This window comes from Bufo bufo, chromosome 5 (assembly GCF_905171765.1).
Source record: "Bufo bufo chromosome 5, aBufBuf1.1, whole genome shotgun sequence".
NCBI classification, from domain to species: Eukaryota; Metazoa; Chordata; class Amphibia; order Anura; family Bufonidae; genus Bufo; species Bufo bufo.
The window spans coordinates 503,881,423-503,905,401 of NC_053393.1; the positions used below are offsets into that span (position 1 = coordinate 503,881,423).

The 23,979-nt window shown below is 44.4% G+C and overlaps 1 protein-coding gene across 2 annotated transcripts in view; it reads left to right on the top strand.

Moving 5' to 3' along the window:
- Positions 1 to 23,979, top strand: part of MPP7 (membrane palmitoylated protein 7) — a 332,266-nt gene that overhangs the window by 167,306 nt on the left and 140,981 nt on the right. For both annotated transcript variants that reach the window (XM_040434340.1, XM_040434341.1), the window contains exon 5: positions 10,805 to 10,882. In XM_040434340.1, the coding sequence (XP_040290274.1) occupies positions 10,805 to 10,882 (78 nt within the window). The remainder of the gene's footprint in view (positions 1 to 10,804; positions 10,883 to 23,979) is intronic.

Consider the following 23,979-nt stretch of genomic DNA (forward strand, 5'->3'; position numbering starts at 1 on the left):
AGCTATGGGGACTGGGTATTGCGGATGTGCTAGCGGCCATTTAGCAACCCATGTCCTCAGCTCTATACCCAAAATCCAGGTGACAGGTTCCCTTTAAACAAACTGCAGAACCCCTTTAAAGGGGTTGTCTCACTTCAGCAAATAGCATTTATTATGTAGAGAAAGTTAATACAAGGCACTTACTAATGTATTGTTATTATCCATATTGCTTCCGTGGCTGGATTCATGTTTCCATCACATTATACACTGCTCGTTTCTATAGTTATGACCACCCTGCAATCCAGCAGCAGTGGTCGTGCTTGCACACTAGAGGAAAAAGCACCAGCCTATGTGTGGTCCCAGAGTGGCTGGTATTTTTCCTAGAGAGTGCAAGCACGACCACCACTGATGGATTGCAGGATGGTCGTAACCATGGAAATGAGCAGTGTATAATGTGATGGGAAAATCATTCAAGCCAGCCAAGGAAGCAATATGGATAATAACAATACATTAAAAAGTGGCTTGTATTAACTTTCTCTACATAATAACTATTTGCTAAAGTGACACAACCCCTTTAAGCTGTAATAACCCTGAAAGCACAAATTATGTCATAGCCACAACACTGTATAGCACAGTAAGAGAAAATATTGTATAATACACTGTAGTCTTATTCCTAAAGACTGTTGCCTCTTAAATTCAAAATTAACCAACTTTCTAAATAGTCTTTTTTTGAAATTTGTCCACTGTTTTGCTGTTACAAAGTGAGTGTAGTTCCTTCACCTAGCTGGTGGTGCTGCTGAATCTGACATGAATCAGCCCCCTCCCTTCTCTTAATGTTAGAGATAGCATTGGGAGGTATTACATGGCAGATCAGAGAGTGAAGAAAGCATCCAAGAAAGGCAGCTCACACAAGTTAGGGAGGAAAACGCACACAAGGCAGTTTGCAAGGGGAAGACAGCAGCATCCTGGACACACAGATCCGGCATGTATTACTGGGAGGGAGTGTCTTAAACTAGAAGCAAACTGAATATCAAGGGATCTGAAAATGAATGAAATAATGAAGATTGCATTCTGAAACAGTGTAAACTTTTTCTTTAATTAATTTTCTTTTCACGTTAACCACGAACATATGTAAAAATAATTTTTTCCATGTCAAAGGTATCCATAGCCTTTATAGAGCCTAAAAATGACATACAAAAGGATGCCTCACTTGTTAAGAGTCCACCCTCCTCTTTTTATATTCTCTCTTGTGTTATTCTATGTTTTATACAAGAAGCTGAAATGAATTAAACACGTCTCTTGGTTTTCGACTTCGGTTTCAGTATGTAACCGTGTCCGGCACAGGAATATTTTATATGCTGTTGGGAAGCAAAACAAATGTTATCATTGTTGGATCAATTATGTTACCAATGGGCCAAGTGACGTATTTCACACATCCTGAGCTCTTCTGCGCTGCGATGAAAAGTTGAAGCAAAAAAAATTGATTGAGTTTTGCCATAAAAAAATCTCATTGTTTCTCCATGCTTCCTCATGAAAGAAAGAGAAGTTACCAAAAATCACCACAAAATGAGACTTTGTGTTGACATGGGTATGAAGGGGGGGGGGGGGGGGTTATGGTTGAAAATTATACTCTAAAGTTAAAAAAAAAAAAAATGTGGTTTTAGTTTTTGCTTCAAGGTGGTCCATACTCCACAGATGTTTTACTGTCCCAAGCTCCTGCACTTTGTTAGAAGTCCAAGGTTCTCACATGATGGCATTATGCACCAGCTACAACACATATGTCAAACTTTTGGCCCCCCAGCTGTTACACAACTTTCATAATGCCCTTACAGCCTTCAACTATCGGCATGCTGGGAGTTGTAGTTTTGTAACCGCTGGAGGGCCAGGAGTTCGACATCCCTAACCTAGAAGATATACTGGAGAGCATGGGGTCTAGTAACGGAGACTATTTCCTCATATAGATGCAAAGGCCACACTGCAAGTAGAGAACCTGAGGTAACTCTGCAGTGTGGAACCTAGAGGTAGGTAAGACTACTGTAACTCCAGGGCAAAAAAGTTGGGGCAGCATTCTTGGAGTTACCCTTAAATGACATTCATGAGGACCAAAGACGTGCAATGTATGGGAATTCTCTGCTAGCCTCTATCTTATCTCAAACTCGAACCCTTACAGTGTTTATGGTGGTCACTGTTCCCCAGTTGCTTCCTTTAGGACCAGGTGAAATTAGAGGGCAGGTTCAGACATTTGTCACTGCTGGCTGCAGACTTGTTGCATGTGTCCCCACACACAGAACTGGTAGAGTGGAGCACTTACAAGACTAGTATGGGACAGGGCTGCAGACACTTTTAGGGGGCTCTATGGCACTATAGTGTCACTATTATGTGAGTCTTGTTATGAGAACACTCAAAATTAATGGTGCATGCACTCACAGATACATACACATGCATATACATGTACCATATGGACATATCTGTGTTTGAATGCACGGATGCTGTCACATTAGGTAGGTAACAGTTTAGCCCTAAACTCCACTGCGACCACTGTCCCTACCTACTTGGACAATCCACCATCAATAGCGGTTTTCTAACTAAGTGCACGTGACCTAAACTGGGTAAAGGGATAGTCCGACAAACCAGGTCAAAACCTGAGAATCATGTCAAAGAACAACGGAGAGACAACATGCAGGGTCAAATACCAAGCAGGGCCAAAACCAGGAGATAACGTCAGAGGCAAAGTCAACAAACAGAGTCGAGGTCACAAACGGTCAACAGGTTAGAGATCCAGAATCCAGATAGTATACAGCAAAGCCTCTGAGGCTGGAGGACCAATCACAGGCAACTGTGGCCAGCAGTAGTATCTTTAAATACCCCCTGACAGGAACCACCGGACGCTAGCGCCAAGCCTGATTGGCCATGGTCTCTCCTCCCTTATCGGCTGATCAGCCCCACTGTCAGCTGAGCTTCTTGGCACAATAATGGCGTGATGGCGGCAACACTGCATTAGAGAGGCCGACTCGCTGAAGGGGTGTGGAAGGATAAGTACATGATAGATGCGTTTGTGTCCCCCTTTATGTTCCTGGACAAACCCTTTGGCACCGTCTGTGTACACCCCTGCACAGTATGATCTAGTAAACAGATCCAGTTAAGCGGGCTTTGCTGCAGTACAGATTGACAAAGCAGACAGGACTTGATTGCACCACTTTATCCTTTAGGTTTGGAAATGTTTTCCTCATGATTTGCAATATATGTATAAATTGAGACCAAGTGCTTTGTGCTGCTATTCCTTTTAAATGCTTCAGTTCCAGGTCTACATGAAAGGGAAAGTGATTTTCCATTGAAAATGTAGATTTGAGTAATAAAAGAAGCAAAGCTGTAGCATCGGGGCTGTTCTATATAAATACAAGAGAACCAGAGGCTAAAAGTTCAGCAGGACGTATGCTTATAGTTGTATCAAAAACCGTTTTTACCTTATATTTACGTATACAAATTCATAACGGCGCAAGAAATAAGAGGACCATACATGGTGCACACAGGATGGAGATAATCCTTGTGCGGACCTGTGGCACATCAACTGCTCATCCGTGGCAGAAATCAGAGTGCCAGACTCTGCCATGGTTCCTCTTGTAAATACATGTCGGATTTGCCATAAGAAATCTATTACCCTAACTAGGGTTGCACCGGGTATCGAATTATCAATATCCAATTGATACTTTTGTACCCAGATCGATTAGATACTGGGATTTGCCATTTACCGATATTAGGCTGCAGGGTGGATAAAAATCAATCATTTAAAAAAATTAAAAAAATCTGATTTATTTTAAATCTGATTTTTTTTTATATAAAATGCTTTTTGAGGAAAATATATTACCATCCAAAGGTTATTCCATCATGAAATAAAGATTCGTTTTTTAATTATGTAGAATAAGGCTGTATATGTTAAATTTTTTGGGGTAAATAAATTCCATTAATCCATTCACAATGTCATGCTCTTCCAGAGGTTTTTGTAAGATTATTGGGCAGTTTCTCTGCCTACAAGATATTATCACAGATGCTTGGTTTACAAGCAGTTCTCAAAACTGAATTTGACTCAGCAGAGATCACATGCCTCTTCTTTACAGCAAAAATGCTATAACATGAACAGAGTTGAGAAAAAGACCTTAATCCTAACTTCTACAAACCTATGAATGCAGAATCAACCTAATCAAACTAATATAAAAAGTTATTCTAAAAATCTTCATCTACTTGCATATTATAAGTTATACCAGCAAGAATTAGTCTTTATGTAGAAAACTATGGTTTAAATCAAATCCACCCTGCCAGGCTGTGCTACGGCACAGCCTAGTATTGGAGAACATGGTGCGCGCTGCTTTCAGCGATGACCTATACTCTGGATCTAATTGGTGGGGGTCCGACGCCCAGGACCCTTGCCGATCAGCTGTTTACGAAGGCAGCGGTGTTTGCAGTAGCAGCTTTTCCTAGGCCAAGTGACGTCGTGTTCATTGGTCACATGAACTGGGTGCAGATTAGCGCGATACCAAGCACAGGCGCTATACAATGTACAGCCCTGTTCTTGGTGAGCACGAAGAAGGCAGAAGCGCCGGTGCCTTCTTAAACAGCTGATCAGTGGGGGTCCCGGGTGTTGGACCCCCACCGATCAAATACTGATGACCTATCCAAAGGAATTAAATCTCAGAAAACCCTTTTAAATCAGGAAACCCCTTTAAAGTCTGGGAAAGCAGACTGACTGCTACTTGTAAAAGACAGTCAGCGAGAAGGTCTGAAATTTATGATGTATCTTCTTCCAATTCATTGAATTCTTCTCAGCACTTAGTCTAGTGGCTTTTTCTGTCTTCCAAGTTTTCAATTTCATTTTTTTACCTCCTTGCTATTTTAAGGCATGATGAAATGCCAGAAAGTGTTCAGATGCTGTCTAGAAGCAACACGGAGCGACGCTCGTACCCAATCATTTTACCATTGCATAGGGCTGATAGGAAAATGAAGTGTCCACTGTTGAATCTGTCCATGGCTGCTGTGTATGGTGTTTTATAAAAGGTTTTCCTGGCCGGTTTTCCTGTGTAATCACTTTAACAGAACGCTGTCATCTTCATCTGGGATTAATAATAAACCTTGTTCTTTTATATGACCTCATTGGCCACCAGCATCTCTTCAGGACTTCATCAGAATGCTTGTAGGTGCAGAGGATGAGTAAAGCTCCGGTATCCATTCGTTAAATGAAAAGATATCTGCACACAGGACTGAAACATCCACTTTGCTTGCAGCCACCTCCACCATGTCCCTGAGCTCACCTGAGGTTCAGTGCTGGGTAGGCAGAAGAAACCAAACCTAAATGAAGCCAGATAGACCACTCCAGGAGAGGTTTGATTTAAAAAAAAATTTAAGCAGTAAGGATATAAAACATTTTTTTGACAGACCTCAAAAGACAAAAACATTAATTAGGCAGTTTGACTCCAGTAATATAATGGTGTCACACACACAAGTATCATTGTGACCAGTACCCATGGTCCTAAACTATATAGGTCCTTTTTTCAGTGTGATTTTTGAATTAAAGTGGCTGTACATATTAGATAAATTTCAGCCAAGCCCATTGATTTTGGCAGAATTGGCCGACCAGCTAATAAGTATGATGTGTCCCTGACTCCCCCCCCCATGGCAGATGTTGGTAGAAAGCTAATATCGGCGTGTTGGATTTCAACATGCCATGCCAAATCCTTTTTTCCGCTAAGATATAAGAAGCGGCTTATTCCCCTCACCCCATTAAGGATACATACATGCATGTTTTTTTTAGCTGTTACTTGAACAAACATTTGGCTGTCAACTATCTAAGGGGTACGGCCATGTTTAGGGCAGTGTTACCAATAGTAGGTGAACACTGTCACCCAAATGGACTGATTATCTTGAGGATTAGAATAGGCCCCCAACAGTGCCTCAACTCTACACAGGTAGCTTGTGGAATTACATTCCAGCCCCATTCACTGTCGGAGCTGAGCTGCAATGCCAGACATAACCCATGGACAGTTATGCCACTGCCGAGGATATAGACACCATGGGGGCATTTTTTCTTACTTAAACGCATGTATTTTTGGCCTAAACATTCATACAATAGTGTTTTCAAACGTACGTTTAAGTTTTTCTTTTAAATTCCCCCATGATCTATACCCTTTAACGGGGGTTGTGCAGTGGCATAACTGTCCAGGGGTTTTCTCTGGCATTGCAGATCAACGCCAGGAAATATTATTTTACTGAAAGAGTGGTTGAAGCTTGGAACAAACTTCGAGCAGAAGTGAGTGGGAAATCTACACTAAGTGAATTTAAAGGGGTTATCCAATGTCTCCAACAGCCTCCCCCCCCCCCCCATGTGCCGGGCCCCTCACAGGTAATATATTTACCCCATTCCCTGCGCCGGGCTCCTGTTCCCCGCACCGCCGCTTCTGCTTCTCCCTGTACACAGATAAAAACATCCGGTGTCGGGAGGGGGGGCGACGCTAGGAAGGCTCATCCCCGCCTGCCATTGGCTGCTCACCCCTACCCCATCCCCACCGGATGTTTTCATCCGTGTACAGGGACCAGTAAGTGTATTGCCGTCAATCTTCTATGTACAGAGTCTGATAGGTGCTAATGACCGACTTACAGCCAAGCTCCTACATACCTCCATAGTAAGATCCCTAATACAATGGGAGGGAGGAGGAGGCTGCGAGCCCCACCTATAACAGGCCATGTGACACAGGCTACCGGGTGCACCAGAATGTGACCAATGACAAGCATTAGCACATTGAATACATTTAAAGAAAAATCACTGAATAAAATGGCCTAAATGGGAGGAAATGCTCAACCCCAAACACTGTAGCGTGTTTATAATCGGGGGAGCAAGTGATCCGTTGCTAGCAGCAATCCCCAGCAAAAATGCATACAATGGAGGATGTCGGCAGCGGACCACATGCACCACAATGGCATCCTACACAAGATGGAGTAGTGTGTGGATGAAAATATAAAAATACATAAATCACAGAAAAAAGGTTCACCACAATGATATGCGACTGACCATACTGGCTAGACCCTCACGCTGATGTTAATATCTTCCAGTCAGGAACATATCGGAGTCCTGCGCACCCCGTCAAGGTATCTCAGTGTGGCGTGGGTCCTACCGCTAAACTATCTATGGTGTGTGAACACAGTCTGATAGGTGCTAAGGACCGACTCGCAGCCAAGCTAATACAATCGGAGGGAGGAGGAGGCTGCGAGCCCCAACTATGTATTAGCTTGGCTGTGAGTCGGTCCTTAGCACCTATCAGACTGTGTTCACACACGATAGGTAGTTTAGCGGTAGGACCCACGCCACACTGAGATACCTTGACGGGGTGCGCAGGGCTCCGATATGTTCCTGACTGGAAGATATTAACATCAGCGTGAGGGTCTAGCCAGTATGGTCAGTCGCATATCATTGTGGTGCACCTTTTTTCTGTGATTTATGTATTTTTATATTTTCATCCACACATTATCCCATCTTGTGTAGGATGTTTCTGTGGTACATGTGGTCCGCTGCCGGCATCCTCCATTGTATACATTTTTGCTGGGGATTGCCGTTAGCAACGGATCACTTGCGGAGGAATTGCTCCCCCGATTATAAACACGCCACAGTGTTTGGGGTTGAGCATTTCCTCCTATTGAGGCCACTTTAGTCAGTGATTTTTCTTTACAGGTACAACACCCACCCAATTCAGTGGGTGAGAGAGAAGATATATCAAAACTGGTGCAAAGGAAACGTGAAGCTGTTCTTCATGGCAACTATTCAGATTCCACCTCTCGTTTTTCAGAAGCCATTTGGAAAACAAAAGCGGCAAACCGAGTAACTGGCATGAGCACCAGTTTGGATCAGACCACCCAAGGTGCATTTCTGTGGGACACATCAGGTGCCTGCTAGATCCCAACTTCCTCTAGACTCAGAGTTTTCGTTTGCTGCTTTTTTAGAGAGAGATTACTGGTGATTGCCGATTCTTTTGCAGTGAAGTGATGGTGCATTTGGTGGAGCGCGGTAGTTCACCATTACATCATTGTCTGCCCACGTGTCACATCACACTTTATAATTTCATTGCCTCCCAGGTTCAGCAAAATTCATTTAAAATACAGGAACAAATCTAGTAGCCAAGTAAAAAAAAAAAAATGGAAATGAAATAATGGCTCATCTACTAGGTAAGGTGGTAATCTCTCTGCAAAGGTAGAAGCCTAAAGTGTTGTCATTTCAGACAAGCCATTGGAAATGATTGCTTTTGCAATATGGTGGCAGGACGCAGAGCGCGCTCAGATTCCCTGTTATTCCACGGCTTAATCTACATAGCACACATACTTTCCGCCTGACCTCATATGTAACACTTCAGCAGACAGTAATGACAAATGGGCCTTGGTACATTTCCCGTAGTAGGGTCCTACCAGGTGACTTGGGTCTGTGGAAGGTAAGGCGACGGTATCCCAAATCACGTCTTAAACACGTCTATAAACATGGACAGTTTATAGTGAATGGAAAGTCGGCTTTTTTTTCTATCAGGCTCCGTGTTTTATGTGGATTCCTGTATAGTTTGGATTTGCAGAATTGTAACTGAGCTTCTGTGCACGGTACGTTTTACAGATCTGATGGCACTGACAGGTTGGCAGCTTTTTTTTGGGCAAAAGGAGTATTCTGGTCGTGTTGTATTAAAAAAAAAAAAAAAATTCTATTCTCTGACCCTATTGTCTTGCTGTTTAGGTCATCTTCACCAACCACTTAAGGCGAGTTCACACTTCAGTTATTTCTATCAGTTATTAATAGCCAAAACCAGTAGTGAACCTACTCAGTTACGGTATTAGGGTCCATTCACACGTCTGTATGTGTTTTGCGGATCCGCAAAACACGGACACCGGATGTGCGTTAAGCATTTTGCGGACCGCACATCGCTGGCACTCTCATAGAAAGTGCCTTTTCTTGTCCGCAATTGCGGACAAGAATAGTACATGTTCTATTTTTTTCGGGAACGGAATTGCGGATCTGCAAATGTGGACAGCACATTCCGGCCCCATTGAAATGAATAGGTCTGCACCCGTTCTGCAAAATTGCAGAACGGACGCGGACCCGTTTTGTGGACGTGTGAATGGACCCTAATGGAACGACTTGCACCTGTTCTGTGTTTTTGATCCATACCTGGTTTTGGCTCACAATAACTGATGGAAATAACGGACCAAATAACTGACGTGTGAACTTGGCTTTAGGGCTCTGTGCCCGTGCTGCAGACCGCAAATAGCGGTTCACAATGCTCTGGCATCGGCCGTGTGAATCCCGTATTGCGGTGTGGACCCCTTGACTTGAATGGGTCAGCGATCCGTAAGATACGGCAAAAGACAGGACATGTCCTATCTTTTGCAGTGCAGAGGCACGTACCTGAAAGCCCACGGAAGAGATTATGTAGGCTTCCGATCTGTGCCTCCGCTCTGCAAAAGATAAGATATGTCCTATCTTTTGCCGTATCTTGCAGATCACGGACCCATTCAAGTCAGTGGGTCCACAACCGCACCATGGAGTGCACACGGATAGTGCCTGTATATTGGGGACCCATCGTTTGTGGTGTACCATATGGGCACGGGACCAGCACCTATCTGGCATTGGTTGAATATTCTAGCGTAATGTCACCAATGTGTGAGGTTAGACAACCCCATTTAAAGCCACTTGCCTAATATTGTCTGCTTTATGTCTACGTAGCCGCAGCCCGCATACACAGCAAAGTGTGGTGTATTGTGTGCTCGGACCTTCCTATCATGGCCTGCAGTAACTTTTTCAGCAATGTGTGCTACAACAGTAATTCTTTGACATCAGACCAGACAGGCTGGCCTTCACTCCCCACATGCATCAGTGTCCCCCCTTCCCCCCCAATGCCGGCTCACTGGTTGTCCATCCCCGTACCACTACATACTAGGAGCGCCTCATAAAACCTGCCGTTTTGTAGATGGTCTACACAATTTTTTTTTATTATTTTGATGTGTCTATATTTGTATTTGTGCTGTATTATATATATATATATATATATATATATATCAGCACAGTTTTTTTTTATTCTTTTGTTGTGTGAGTGACCTATGTCCTATCCCTAAGATTTGTGATTGAACAAGATACTGTACTATGTGGATCTATATGGTCGTTTGCAAAATGTGGGGCAGACCTATGGAAGAGTTATATACTAGCGAGTGAGCGCTATTTTTGGTCTCAATGTTATCCTCCGACACCCGTAGAGAGAAGTGAAATCCACGGCACTCACATTATGCAATTTAAAGAATTAGTTTTTTATGCATTGCAGAAATCGGGGTCCAGTGTAGATAAAGTAATGATATCCCGCTGATATATCGGTTAAAAAAGACCTTCCTCAGCCTATGAACCAGCCCCCCGCTGCTTCTTCTCGCGGCCTGCGATGCTCCGCTGGGCTCCATCGATGTCAACATCCAGTTTGACATCACCGCAGCCAATCACTGGCCGCAGCGGTGTCTGGCTCCCCATACATCATGACAAATGGTCATCTAACGCAAGGCGATCCAGTCATCGCCGCGACCAGTGATTGGCTGCGGCGATGTCAACATCAGGTTTGACACCAGTAGAAGTGTTAGAACTGTGAGATATGGGAATATTATTGTCCTGGTTGATCTAGAAATCTGCTGCTTTTAGCACTAGTATCATTTCTGTCTAATAAATCCATTTACCAGCTAGTGACGTGGCTCAGGAATACAGATCGATGCCAAATCACATCAACCAATTGCCTTTGGGAATAACTTCTGTTTCCTCTCTCACCCCCAGATACATGAGAAGTTGCACTACTACGAGAAAGAGAACCCGCAGCCCATCATCCACAGCGCTACAGCCCTGGCAGATGATGTAAGTATGTGCCGCCCTTCAGCCCAAGCATTTCTATATGTGAAAACCATCCCGATGCAAACATGTGCAAGTCATTCCCAGGATAAAAACCCTACACCGCGGAGATTGCTTCCCAGTCTGCTGTCAACACAGGGGTGGCTGCTGACAACGCCGTAATTTGTGTTCATGCGTCCGCAATAAAAACACATCACCTTGGTATGCTTGGACGCGGTGGCTGCGTTATTAAAATTACAGGTTGCAGTCCCGCAGAGAGCGTCTGAGAGGAGCCCCGCTGCCAATGTTTGCCGAAAGTCACAGACAAGAGGAGCGCCTTACAATAATAGACAAATGAGACGTCTGTTCTGCTGACAGGAGAAGAAAAATGACAGTTAATACTGCAGAAATGAGCGATCTAAAATACAGCGAGGGGGCTGTCGGGGCCAAGCGTAGACCGTACGAGCCGTGATTCATGTTATCCAGCTTTCCAAATTACTGTCATAATCAAAAAAGTACTGTTCAACAAGCAAGCCGACGGAGCAGCCAATTTCCTGTCTATAATTCTATTAGAAAGGGGGAAAAAAATACACCTGCTTTTTTTTGGGAACTGCACATTTATCAGGAGGCACGTGAGGGAAATTGGGCAGAAGACTTGAGGTGATGGGAAAACATTTTTCTTAGAAGAAGTGGCTGTTTTAGGTTTGTTATGTCAGGTATCAAGGCTCGCTGGGTTTATTTTTAGGGCCTGCTTCCCATGTAGAATATAGCAGCCTCTGTATGTCTAAAAAAGCGCAAAAGCAATAAAAGTATCTTACGCTGCGTTTACCCCTCTGCGGGGCTTTCTGTCAGGGGCAGAAACATATCACGTAAGGTAGAATGTCTCCAGATAGGTTAACAGATGCCATAGGATACATCTAGGAACTCTGACTTGTTTGCCATTAGTTTCTTATTTTATTGGACAGCAGGGTAAAGTCTTCCTTGCTATTTTGTCCTGTGAACAATGGAAACAAATGGCAGTAAGGTAAAATGGACTCCTAAGATGAATTTTTTAGACTTAATGTGCCTCATTAAGGTGATTTTATTTAAACATGCACCCATTGACAAAGCCCAGCAGGGCTAAACGCAATGGGGTAGATTTATCAAACTGGTGTAAAAAAAAACGGCTAAAGGGGCTCTGAAAAATGAAAGGTGGAATGTGATTGGTTGCTATGGACAACTAATCCAGTTTTCCTTTACAGTTTTGATAAATGTGCAGTGACCAGGAACGGGTTCGCTGACCCCACTTTGATGCAGTGGCAGGATCATAATATATCCTGTATTTGTCGTGACGCCAATTGCAGCGTGCGCAGGGTACGATCGCTGGACTCCTGGCTCACTTGCAATAAATTTGAGTGTAGTGATAGTAGGAGTAATAGAGGAATTTTGCATAAGAAATTATGTCCAGACCTTTAGATGAAGTTCAAACGTTTCTTTACTTGAAATAACTTTCATCCAAGCGGTATACAGCTCTGGTCTCTTGGTCCCAGCAGGTTTTGGCAATCATTGGCAGGAAGGAGTACTTCTGCTTTAAATGTGGAGCTTGCAGGATAAAAACGTCTGCTTGGTAGCTCTGTAATTGTGGCAGGGTTAGGCCTCTTTCACACTTGCGTTGTCCGGATCCGGCGTGTACTCCACTTGCCGGAATTACACTCCGGATCCGGAAAAACGCAAGTGTACTGAAAGCATTTGAAGACGGAACCGTCTTCCAAATGCTTTCAGTGTTACTATGGCACCCAGGACGCTATTAAAGTCCTGGTTGCCATAGTAGGAGCGGGGAGCGGGGGAGCGGTATACTTACAGTCCGTGCGGCTCCCGGGGCGCTCCAGAATGACGTCAGAGCGCCCCATGCGCATGGATGACGTGATCCATGCGATCACGTGATCCATGCGCTTGGGGCGCCCTGACGTCACTCTGGAGCGCCCGGGGAGCCGCACGGACGGTAAGTACACTGCTCCCCCGCTCCCCGCTACACTTACCATGGCTGTCAGGACTTTAGCGTCCCGGCAGCCATGGTAACCACTCTGAAAAAGCTAAATGTCGGCTCCGGCAATGCGCCGAAACGACGTTTAGCTTAAGGCCGGATCCGGATCAATGCCTTCCAATGGGCATTAATTCCGGATCCGGCCTTGCGGCAAGTGTTCCGGATTTTTGGCCGGAGCAAAAAGCGCAGCATGCTGCGGTATTTTCTCCGGCCAACAAACGTTCCGTACCGGAACTGAAGACATCCTGATGCATCCTGAACGGATTACTCTCCATTCAGAATGCATTAGGATAAAACTGATCAGGATTCTTCCGGCATAGAGCCCCGACGACGGAACTCTATGCCGGAAGACAATAACGCAGGTGTGAAAGAGCCCTTAGGCCGGTAAGTTTAACATCTGTTGTGGGTAAACAGTTTGAAGGTTTTCTAAGAGATGCTATCTTGGAGTACCTCAGTGAAAATAAGCGAATAACAAAGTATCAGCATGGCTGTGACACTGTGCCGCATAAAAGGTTAGTATATAAAATGAGAATGCTCGGACTGGGAGAAAACGTCTGTATGTGGGTAAGTAACTGGCTCAATGATAGAAAACAGAGGGTGGTTATTAACGGTACATACTCAGATTGGGTCACTGTCACTAGTGGAGTACCTCAGGGGTCAGTATTGGGCCCTATTCTCTTCAATATATTTATTAATTATCTTGTAGAAGGCTTGCATAGTAAAGTATCATTTTTTGCAGATGACACTAAACTGTGTAAAGTAATTAACATGGAAGAAAACAGTATACTATGTATATATACTACAGAGGGCTGAATACTGTATATATACTACAGAGGACAGTATACTGATACAGAGGGATCTGGATAGATTGGAGGCTTGGGCAGAGAAGTGGCAGATGAGGTTTAACACTGTAAGTCTATGCACATGGGAAGGAATTATGCAAGTCACCCGTACATACTAAATGGCAGCTGCCAAGGCCAATAAGATTATGGGGTGCATCAATTGACTTTGATCCGAATTTCAGGAAAAATTTGATTCGCCACAAAGTCGAATTTTCTTGCGTAACAAATATATTTTTCCGGAAGTAGTGGCAAAAAAAACAACAACAACATATTCCCCTCATCCATTTGCTTGCGGAGAGGCAGTCGCAGCCATCTTGGTTGAAAATACTGCACTAAATCTTGCGTGGGGTGAGGTCACCACAACAGCGCACTCTACAGGTACAGTGACGTCACCACACCCCGCCAGCATGATGACATATTCAAGATGGCTGTGACAGCCTGTCCACGAGCAAATGGGTACGGTGAGTATATATACATATATATATATATATATATATATATATATATATATATATATAATTTTTTTTTAACCGGATTCATCAACAATGAACGCGGCATCTGAGGGGTTCAATGATGGGGTGCGGCACGATTGCCATTCCCCGTCATTGCGCCCGCTACATAAAGAGGAATGCGTCCTCGTGACGAAGTCATGCGTCACAAATCAAAATTGTTTGTGAAATTTGGCGAGGCAGCCGAATCTAATTTTTCATAACTTTTCTCATCACTAGTTACTATGTTATGTGGCATACCGAGACTTGAAGCGTCTGCACACCAATGCAGAATCTTTATTGGGGGTGTCCAAATATCACAGTTCGTTTCTAGTAGTGGTCTTCTCTTCTTTTAAGCCTTTGGTGACTATATGTGCCTACAATCTTTGCTCTATCCCCTCCACCTAACGTTATACCCCTGGTGACATCTACTAATGATCTTGTTTTGTTTTTTTGTTACAACTCTATTTTCTTTGGTATTTTTTGCCATTATATTCATGAATGATAACCTTTAGAATAATCGGTATTGTAGGCCTCGACCTCACTGGGCAGCGACAGAATTATTGAACTTGTGGCCAATACAGAGATGTTTAAAGGATTGTCTTGCTTTTATACGTAGATTCCCTCTTTGGGCATGTTTATCTGGCTCCAAAAAGCATCTCTCACCCTCTATGTAGGACCTGGCTTGGTTTCATCTGCCACCATTTTACTCTGCCCTTGGCCTGAGTCATTGAACATTGACCAGCCACCTTTTTTTTCTTTTTACCAAAAATACCGGTAGGTTTTTGTTAGATAAATCCTTCAAATGAAAAGATTAACAGAGGTTGCTGAAACGCACTAGCGACTGCTAATGACCTTTAGCATAGACACAATAGGTCAAGAAAAGAGAAAAAATTACGTATACATCCCATGCCTTTAGAAAAGAACACCAATAAATTGCCATTTGATGCATGTAAAATGAATAATGGAGAAGTTTTAAATGATCTGTATTTCCTGTTTATCGATAGTTTATAATCATTGTGGATTTTGTGATCTCATGTTTGGTGTAAATTAGTAATTTTTGTATGGAAGTTATATTGAAATGAAATAAAATTTAAAAAAAAGATATCGCAAATTTTTTAAAAAATGAATACTTTTCCTCGTCCTTTGACTTCTGTCCTCAGGGCGGAGCTGCCGGACAAATACTGATGATGCTTTAAAGTTTGTGTTGTAATCCATTCTCATTTTATTTGCATATTTAAAGGGCTTTGCCATCTTCGAGGGCCTTTTGGATAGACCCTCCACATGGCCTGACCTGTGGAAGGAAGCATACTTACCTGCTCCCCACCGCATGGTTCCAGTTCCTTTGCTCCCACGCTACTGCCCTTGGGTCTCTGCGTATCAACATCCATCAGTGGCCAGAGCGGTGATGTGTCCACCTTTTGCCTCTCTTCAAGATGGACGCATCTCTGTAGCGGCTGTTAAACCAGCTGTTGACACGTGGGTAGCGAAGGAGCTGGAAACCGGCAGCAAGCAGGTAAGTATGCTTACCTCCACACGTCAGGCCACTTGTTTTGAGGGGTCTGCCCAAAAGGCTCCTAAATATGGAAAAACCCCTTTAATGATAATATGGCACCATACGACTCTGCCTTTGGTATGTAGTCATTTCAATTTGAGACTTTACCCACCCGTGAAGTGCGTAGGGCATCTCCTTGGCTCTCAGTCTTATCTAATCCACCAAACATCCGAACCTCTTAAGAACACTTAGGTGTCTCGAGAATGGATAACTGTTTTGCAGCGCTGAGTATTTTGGAATCCATTTACAATCTCGATTTCCACTTCTTGGCAGGGATTTGGCCCCATTTGAGCAAAGTGGCATTGGATTACGAAACAAAACATTATGTACATTAGTGAGCATAAAACATTGCAGAAGCAAACCCCAGCTCCCAGATGACGACTTTGCACATCTTCTGTTACATGTTCTTAAAACCAGCATTAAAAAGTGCTGAAGACGTTGGATTCCGAGCACAAATTGGCTTGGGTCAGAGCTCCTGGTCTCTTCCTATAGTAAGACCATAACCACTGACATTTTTGTTTTATGGGTACTCTTAACCCCCCTTGCACCAAATGGGCAAAGTGAGCTCCCGCCGGTGCGGCCAAGGGCTTATACATGGCAGGCAAAGGGTTGATGTTTTGTCGTGTATTCCGAAAATATGGACTTGGAGTCTAATTCTTCTGGCGTGTAACTCCATTCCTATTCTGGAGGCTAAGATACAAGCCTTCGGATTTCCACAATCCCAAATAATCCACAATCAAGTAAATTTAAAGTTCTGTTCCAGTTGCGGTCCCGATTGTGGTTTAGTCTCGACCCTTATAATGTTTTTCTAGTGTGAGGTTTTTACTGTGCAGATTGTAAACTATAGAAAAACTAGTTAAGATACGTGTGGGATCCTAATGGAGATAATGTCCAATTCATGTATCACAGCTTGTATTTTTAGCCCCTGAGCCGCATTTGCCTTGTTGAGATTCACATACTATATGGTAATATTTAAAGGGGTTGCGTCACTTCAGCAAATGGCATTTATCATGTAGAGAGAGTTAGGCCCCTTTCACGCGGGTGAGTTTTCCGCGCGGGTGCAATGCGTGAGTTGAAGGCATTGCACCCGCACTGAATCGGGACCCATTCATTTCTATGGGGCTGTGCACATGAGTGGTGATTTTCACGCATCACTTGTGCATTGCGTGAAAATCGCAGCAAGCTCTATTTTGTGCGTTTTTCACGCAACGCAGGCCCCCAAGCAAGTGCGGATGCGGTGCGATTTTCACGCACGGTTGCTAGGAGACGATCCGGATGGGGACCCGATCATTATTATTTTCCCTTATAACATGGTTATAAGGGAAAATAATAGCATTCTGAATACAGAATGCTAAGTAAAATAGGGCTGGAGGGGTTAAAAAAATAATAATAATTTAACTCACCTTAATCCACTTGTTCGCGCAGCCGGCATCTCTTCTGTCTTCGTCTGTGAGGAAAAGGACCTTTGATGACGTCACTGCGTTCATCACATGATCCATCATCATGGTAAAAGATCATGTGATGGACCATGTGATAAGCGCAGTGACGTCATCAAAGGTCCTTTTCCTCACAGATGAAGACAGAAGAGATGCCGGCTGCGCGAACAAGTGGATTAAGGTGAGTTAAATTATTATTATTATTTTTTTAACCCCTCCAGCCCTATTATACAATCTACACAACCTTGAACCCAAACCTGAACTTCTGTGAAGAAGTTCGGGTCTGGGTACCACATTCAGTTTTTTATCACGCGCGTGCAAAACGCATTGCACCCGCGCGATAAAAACTGAACAACGGAACGCAATCGCAGTCAAAACTGTCTGAAATTGCGTACCTACTCGCGCGGGTTTGCTGCAACGCATCCGGACCTTATCCGGACACGCTCGTGTGAAAGAGGCCTTAATACAAGGCACTTACTAATGTATTGTGATTGTCCATATTGGCCTCCTTTGCTGGCTTGATTCATTTTTCTATTATATTATACAGTGCTTGTTTCCATTGGTACGACTACACTGCAATCCAGCAACAGTGGTCGTGCTTGCACACTACAGGAAAAAGCACCGTGGGAGCGCGCAGCAGTTCCTGTCTCAGTGACCTTGTATATGCGCTGCAGTGGTGGTTGTAACTAAAGTTGAGCAAAGTTATGGAAAATTTGATTTAGCTGCTCCGCCGAATTTCGCAAAGAAATTTCTTGTATGCATTTCTTTGTATTTAGCTAAACCCTCAGATACAGCGCCATCTGAGGCTACCATTTAGGCCTTTCAGGGGTTAATCAGGGTATAAAAAAAAAAAAACTCACCTTATCCATTTGATCACATAGAGGCCGGCGCAGCCATCTTGATTGAAGACCACCCGGTGACGTAATGACATCATCATGCTTGTCGGCATGGTGATGTCATATGTCACCGCGTGCAGGATTTTACCCTCTTCACGCTCAAATGGATGCTGTGAGTATGTTTTTATTTTTTTGTTTTTACCGCGATTGCATAGAAAATTGATTCATTGCAAGGAAATTTGGCTTCGCAACAAATAGCTTTTTCCTGAAATTCGGATTGAAGTCAATTCATTTAAATTTGATTCGCTCAACACTAGTTGTAACCATAGAAAGGAAGTGAAAAATAGGGTATGAGTGATGTGCATGACACTGTCTAGGACTAGTAAAAGGGGTCTGTTTTCATTTACAGTCATAGAGCCCCATCTGTCCATGGACTATTGCTGCTCAGCCCCAACAGTGAGACACTCTGTAATCATCTCATTATCAGGGGAACGTCTAACCAAAAAGAATTGTACAAAGTGCATAACCTCACTAAACCAGTCAATGACATTGGTAAGTGTCGTTATTTCTTAAAGGGGTTGTCCGGCCTGGCTTAAAGAAATTCATACATGTCTTAATGCCCCCACACTCCCGTTGTGACACTTCCTGGATCCCCGGTCACTCTCTACTTGATGTCCCACTTTATACATGAAATGTGATGGCAGTGGCGGATCCAGAGCCTGGTTTCGAGAGGGGCTCTTCCAGATTATTTTCTGTCCGCCGCCACAAAATAATAGTGCTTATAGAACAGACTACACAGTGTAGCGGTAAACTGTATATTGTGGGGCACAGTGTAGGCTATATGTGTATAATAAACCTATTTCACATGAAAACTTACAGTTACTTGGCTTGGCCCTTGGGGATCTCGGACACCACTTCCACACTTTGGCCGGGGGCTCGGCGGAGCTGATGTGTTTTATCCTAATGAGAAAGATTTCATAATAAGGATTTGGAGAAAGGGCAGAGGAATAGCAGAGCAGGGAGAGGCTGGTGCTGCTACTAGGGGGTCATACCATGGGGGAGTAATAAAGCCCACCATAATGATAAAGTCTCCTTATAATGTGACAGTGCAAAAAATACCCCCTTGTAATGCCCCCAGTTGAGCTAATGTCCCCATAGTGCCCCCATAATGTGCCAGTATAAAATGCCCCCATAGTGCTCCTCTCCCCCCTTACTCCTAGTGCCCCCCATGATGTACCAGTATAAAATGCCCCATATATAATGCCCTCAGTGTCCCCCATAATTTGCAAGTATAAAATACCCCTTCTTAGTGCCCCCCGTAAATGACCCCATAGTACTCCTCTCCACCATAATGTGTCCCAGTATAAAATGCTACTGTACAGAGCCCCCCATATAAAAGACCCCTTTCTTTGTGGCCTCAGTAGATGCCCCTATAGTGCCCACCAATAATGTGCCAGTAAAAAGTGCCCCCAATAATGTGGCAGTAAAATGTGCCCCCATAGATGCCCCCCAATCATGTGCCAGTAACAACAGCCCCCCCAATCAGCCCCGCCCAATCATGTGCCAATAACAAGAGCCCCCCCATCATGTGCCAGTAACAAGAGGCCCCCATCATGTGCCAGTAACAAGAGCCCCCCCATCATGTGCCAATAACAAGAGCCCCCCCATCATGTGCCAGTAACAAGAGGCCCCCATCATGTGCCAGTAACAAGAGGCCCCCCCATCATGTGCCAGTAACAAGAGGCCCCCCCATCATGTGCCAGTAACAAGAGGCCCCCCCATCATGTGCCAGTAACAAGAGGCCCCCCCATCATGTGCCAGTAACAAGAGGCCCCCCCATCATGTGCCAGTAACAAGAGGCCCCCCCCCATCATGTGCCAGTAACAAGAGCCCCCCCCATCATGTGCCAGTAAAAGTATTGTAATTGTACATATAAAAAAAACAAAAAACACTTATACTTACCTCCATGTCAACGATGCGAAGCAGGCCTCTTCCAGCCTGTGTCCTGCGCTGTACGGCTCAGGCGGCGCGATGACGTCATCGCGCCGCCTGCATTGGTCTCTTATAGGGTGCCGGCAGCATCCTGAGGACAGCGATATAGATGACTATGGAGATGAGCGCTTCCACAATGGAATGGCTCATCTCCCTATGCCCTGCCGCAATTGCCCCCCCCCCGTGTCCGCCAGTGATGGGTTACCCAATCACTTGCCGAAGCTGTGATCCCTCAACCAGAGTTTGGCAGAGCAACCATATTTCCATGTCAAGAGGGACCACTGAGAAGAAGCAGTCAGGGACTCCTTTCTTCCACTTTTTTCCTGGACAGAAGTCCCCTTTAAGAAACATAAAACTGGAGTAGTCAATTAATTTGGGACAAATAGTTGTGCCTTGTGTGGTTTTACATGATGGCCTTTGACGGCTTGAGTCCACCAGAGGGGTAACACCCTGTACAAAGCACCTCTCTATTCTGGGTCATAGAAGGGGATTCTGAGTGGGATGCTCCTCCATGACGTCCATATGACTTACTAGAGCCTATGGACAGGGAATATGGGTTATGAGTAGTAGGGCTAAGGCCCCGCTAGCTCTAGAAGTTGAGAAGGGTTTGGGATTAGACGCTTCACAAATACTATTGCTTTGAAGCAGAACTAAATGCAAAATGTGGTTCCTTGTACCTTAAAAATAACACACGGCAACCTGATATTGCCCCTTTATTGTTTATTATGGGTCACGTTGCCGCACCAGTGTGGAAAGAGAGCAGCCGCTTCCCAATAATCATCTATCTGTCTCCGAGAAGGTGGACAGCTTTCTTCATTATAACAAATGATGTCTGAGTGGATGAATGTGCTTAGTGTGCTTTGCCAGGACATTATGTTAACAACATGCAAGGATGAATTATTTTATCTATAGCCTTCGCAGGTATTAAGGAGGTTACAGTAACATGCGGTTTGTAAACCATGCCAGGAATCTAGAGGAGAACCTTTACATTTAAAAGGATTTCAGAAGTCACTCTATGGTTTTATGGGCTGAGGCTGCAGTCCACCAATCTCTAGCAGTGTGAATTATGTAATGCTTCAATTTACCTGCTGGGGCGCTGTGGAGAAGTAGAATACTTGCTGCCTTGTTCTCTAATAGATTACATCTGAGAACCCGGGTCCCTTGTTACTTAAGAGTAAAAAGGATCGCCCAAAGCTGACATGAGACACTGCGTTGTGGCAGAACCAACAGTCATGGCGTTTAGTTTTCATGCCCTTTTTTTCTCTCTCCCCTTTTAAAATGTTACAGATGAATGCTCGTATCCAATAGCTTGGCCCCTGTAAAGGGGCCACGGAAAAATGAGCAAATCGCTGGTTTGAGGGGTGATCACATCCTTCATGCAGCACCGCAAATCGATTTGTCGGCAGCACATCAGCCTATGGCAGCAGGTCATGTGCTCCCAATAATATACATCGGTGGGGGATGAATGAGCATAATAATGATTGTTTGTTCCTCTTTCATTTTGCATTGAGCTATATGATATACTTTTTAGGCTACTTTCACACTCGCGTTTTTGCCTGATTCGGCAGGGATCAGCAAAAACGCTTTCCGCTTATGAAATTCGTTCACACTTCGTTTTGGTGGTAAAAGGTGAATTGCGTTATGGATTCCGTTACCACGGACCATAACGCAATTCTATGACTGAATGCCTTTAGAGGCATTCCGTTATTCATTCCGTCATAATAGAAGTCTATGGCCTGCATAACGGCTCCGTCCCGTTTCCGTTATGCAGGGGAGTCCTCTCCTGCATAACCGAAACGGGGCGGATCCGTTTTGCAGCCCATAGACCGTTTTGCAGCAGGGCTCAGCAAAAACGCTTCTGCATCCATTAAGAACGGATCCGGTTGTATTATCTTTAACATAGCAAGGACTGATCCATCATGAACTCCATTGAAAGTCAACTGGGGACGGATCTGTTTTCTATTGTGTCAGAGAAAACGGATCCGTCCCCATTGACTTGCATTGTGGGTCATGCTCCGCAACCCATGGCGGAAAGAAAACCGGCTTGCTGCTGTTTGCTCTCCGGTCTGGGAACTCGACCAAACGGAATAGAATGCATTTTGGAGCACTCTGTTCTGTTCAGAACCGTTCTGTTCCCCATGACAATGAATGGGGACAAAACGGAGGCGTTTTTCTCCGGTATTGAGATCATCTGCCGGATCTCAATACCGGAAAATGTAAACGCAAGTGTGAAAGTAGCCTTAGAAAGAGATTGTCATGTACTATAGGACGACTCATCAATCATGGCCTAACCTTTTCAATGTATTGAAATTTAGATAATCCAGGATGACATGATCTTTACCTGAGCCGAGGAATTTTGATGTGTGGTTTTCAAGACCGCACCAAAACCTTTGGACCGTAGCAATGAAAATCCACAGCAAAAACTGCAGCAGTATGTTCTTTGGGAGACGTGGCAGATTTTGACGCGGTCCTGAAAAACTCCCAGCGGCATTAGTACTAGTAGACCCCTTAGAATGGAGAGCGTCCATGCACTACATGGTGATAACAGCTGATCTGGGGCTGGAGTTGTGAGAAAACATTACAAAATAGCACGAAAGGGGTTGTCCGAGAGTTTAGGAAATCAACCTAATAGCAAGAAATCTAAGCTATAAAAGCAAAATTTACTCCCCCTGCAACTCCGGTGGTCCCTGCCAGTCTTTGTTTTCCTGCACCGATGACATGCCGTACATCCATGTGCCCGCCGCAGCTGAATAGTGGCCACAGCAGCTGGATGCCATACATGCTAGCATCACTGCTGAGGTCAGTGATTGGCTGCTGCAGCCATCTGGCTTCAAGGCATGTCATTAGTCCAGGAAAACCAGTGGTGCGTCGGCATTGGAGCCACGGCGGATGCAACAGGTCATTTTTTTATTTTATCATTTTTATTACATTTATTTCTGAGACTACTTCTGGGCTGCCTCTTAACAGCACCCTTGTTATAGCTCGCAGGGAATGTTGCTTGCAGTTGAGCAGGTTCTGCGTGTCAGGAAGCGTTATATAGGGTATGGCCATCAAAGGGGTTGTCTCACTTCGCCAAATGACATTTATCATGTAGAGAAATTTAATACAAGGCACTTACTAATATATTGTGATTGTCCATATTGCCTCCTTTACTGGCCGGATTCATTTTTTTCATCACGTTATACACTGCTCGTTTCCAGATGTTACGACCACCGCTGCAGCACAGGTACGAGGTGGCCAAGACGAGAGCTGCTGCGCATGCGTGCCTACGTGCACTTCCACGATCCTGAACCACCAGAGAGGCCGACGCTTTTTCCTATAATGTTCAAGCACGGCCACCGCTGCTGGATTGCAGGGTGGTCGTAACCATGGAAACGAGCAGTGTATAATGTGATGGAAAAATGAATCCTGCCAGTAAAGGAGGCAATATGGACAGTCACAATACATTAGTAAGTGCCTTGTATTAACTCTCTCTACATGATAAGTGCCATTTGTTGAAGTGACACAACCCCTTTAAGCAGTGTTCACTGTTAGGGGTTCTACCGTATTTTTCCCCAGACAGCACATCCTCTATGAGATATTGGAAGAGAAGCCGGTTCTACCACCTCGTTCACAAGCAGCTTGGACAGTGTCACAGTTTGATCCATCGGTTTTTACAAGCAGGCCTTTGTCTGTATGCAAAGAGCCATTCCTCTGAATGAAGTGCACGACTTTGCCCCCCGAGCCATAAATCAAAATGTGATCTGACTTCTGCCGCCGCCAGATACGATTACTCGGGTTTAACTCCACTGAAAGAACTGGCTTGAATCCGGTCCACCGAGGCCCGCAGCACTGGACGGGTGATTAATAGGCTGTTTTTGTTCACGCTGGCTTCTGTTTTGAGCACACTGGAAAGCAATATCCTCAAAGAAGATAGATCCTCGGGTTGTCACTGACGCCCTGGGTGAGGCAA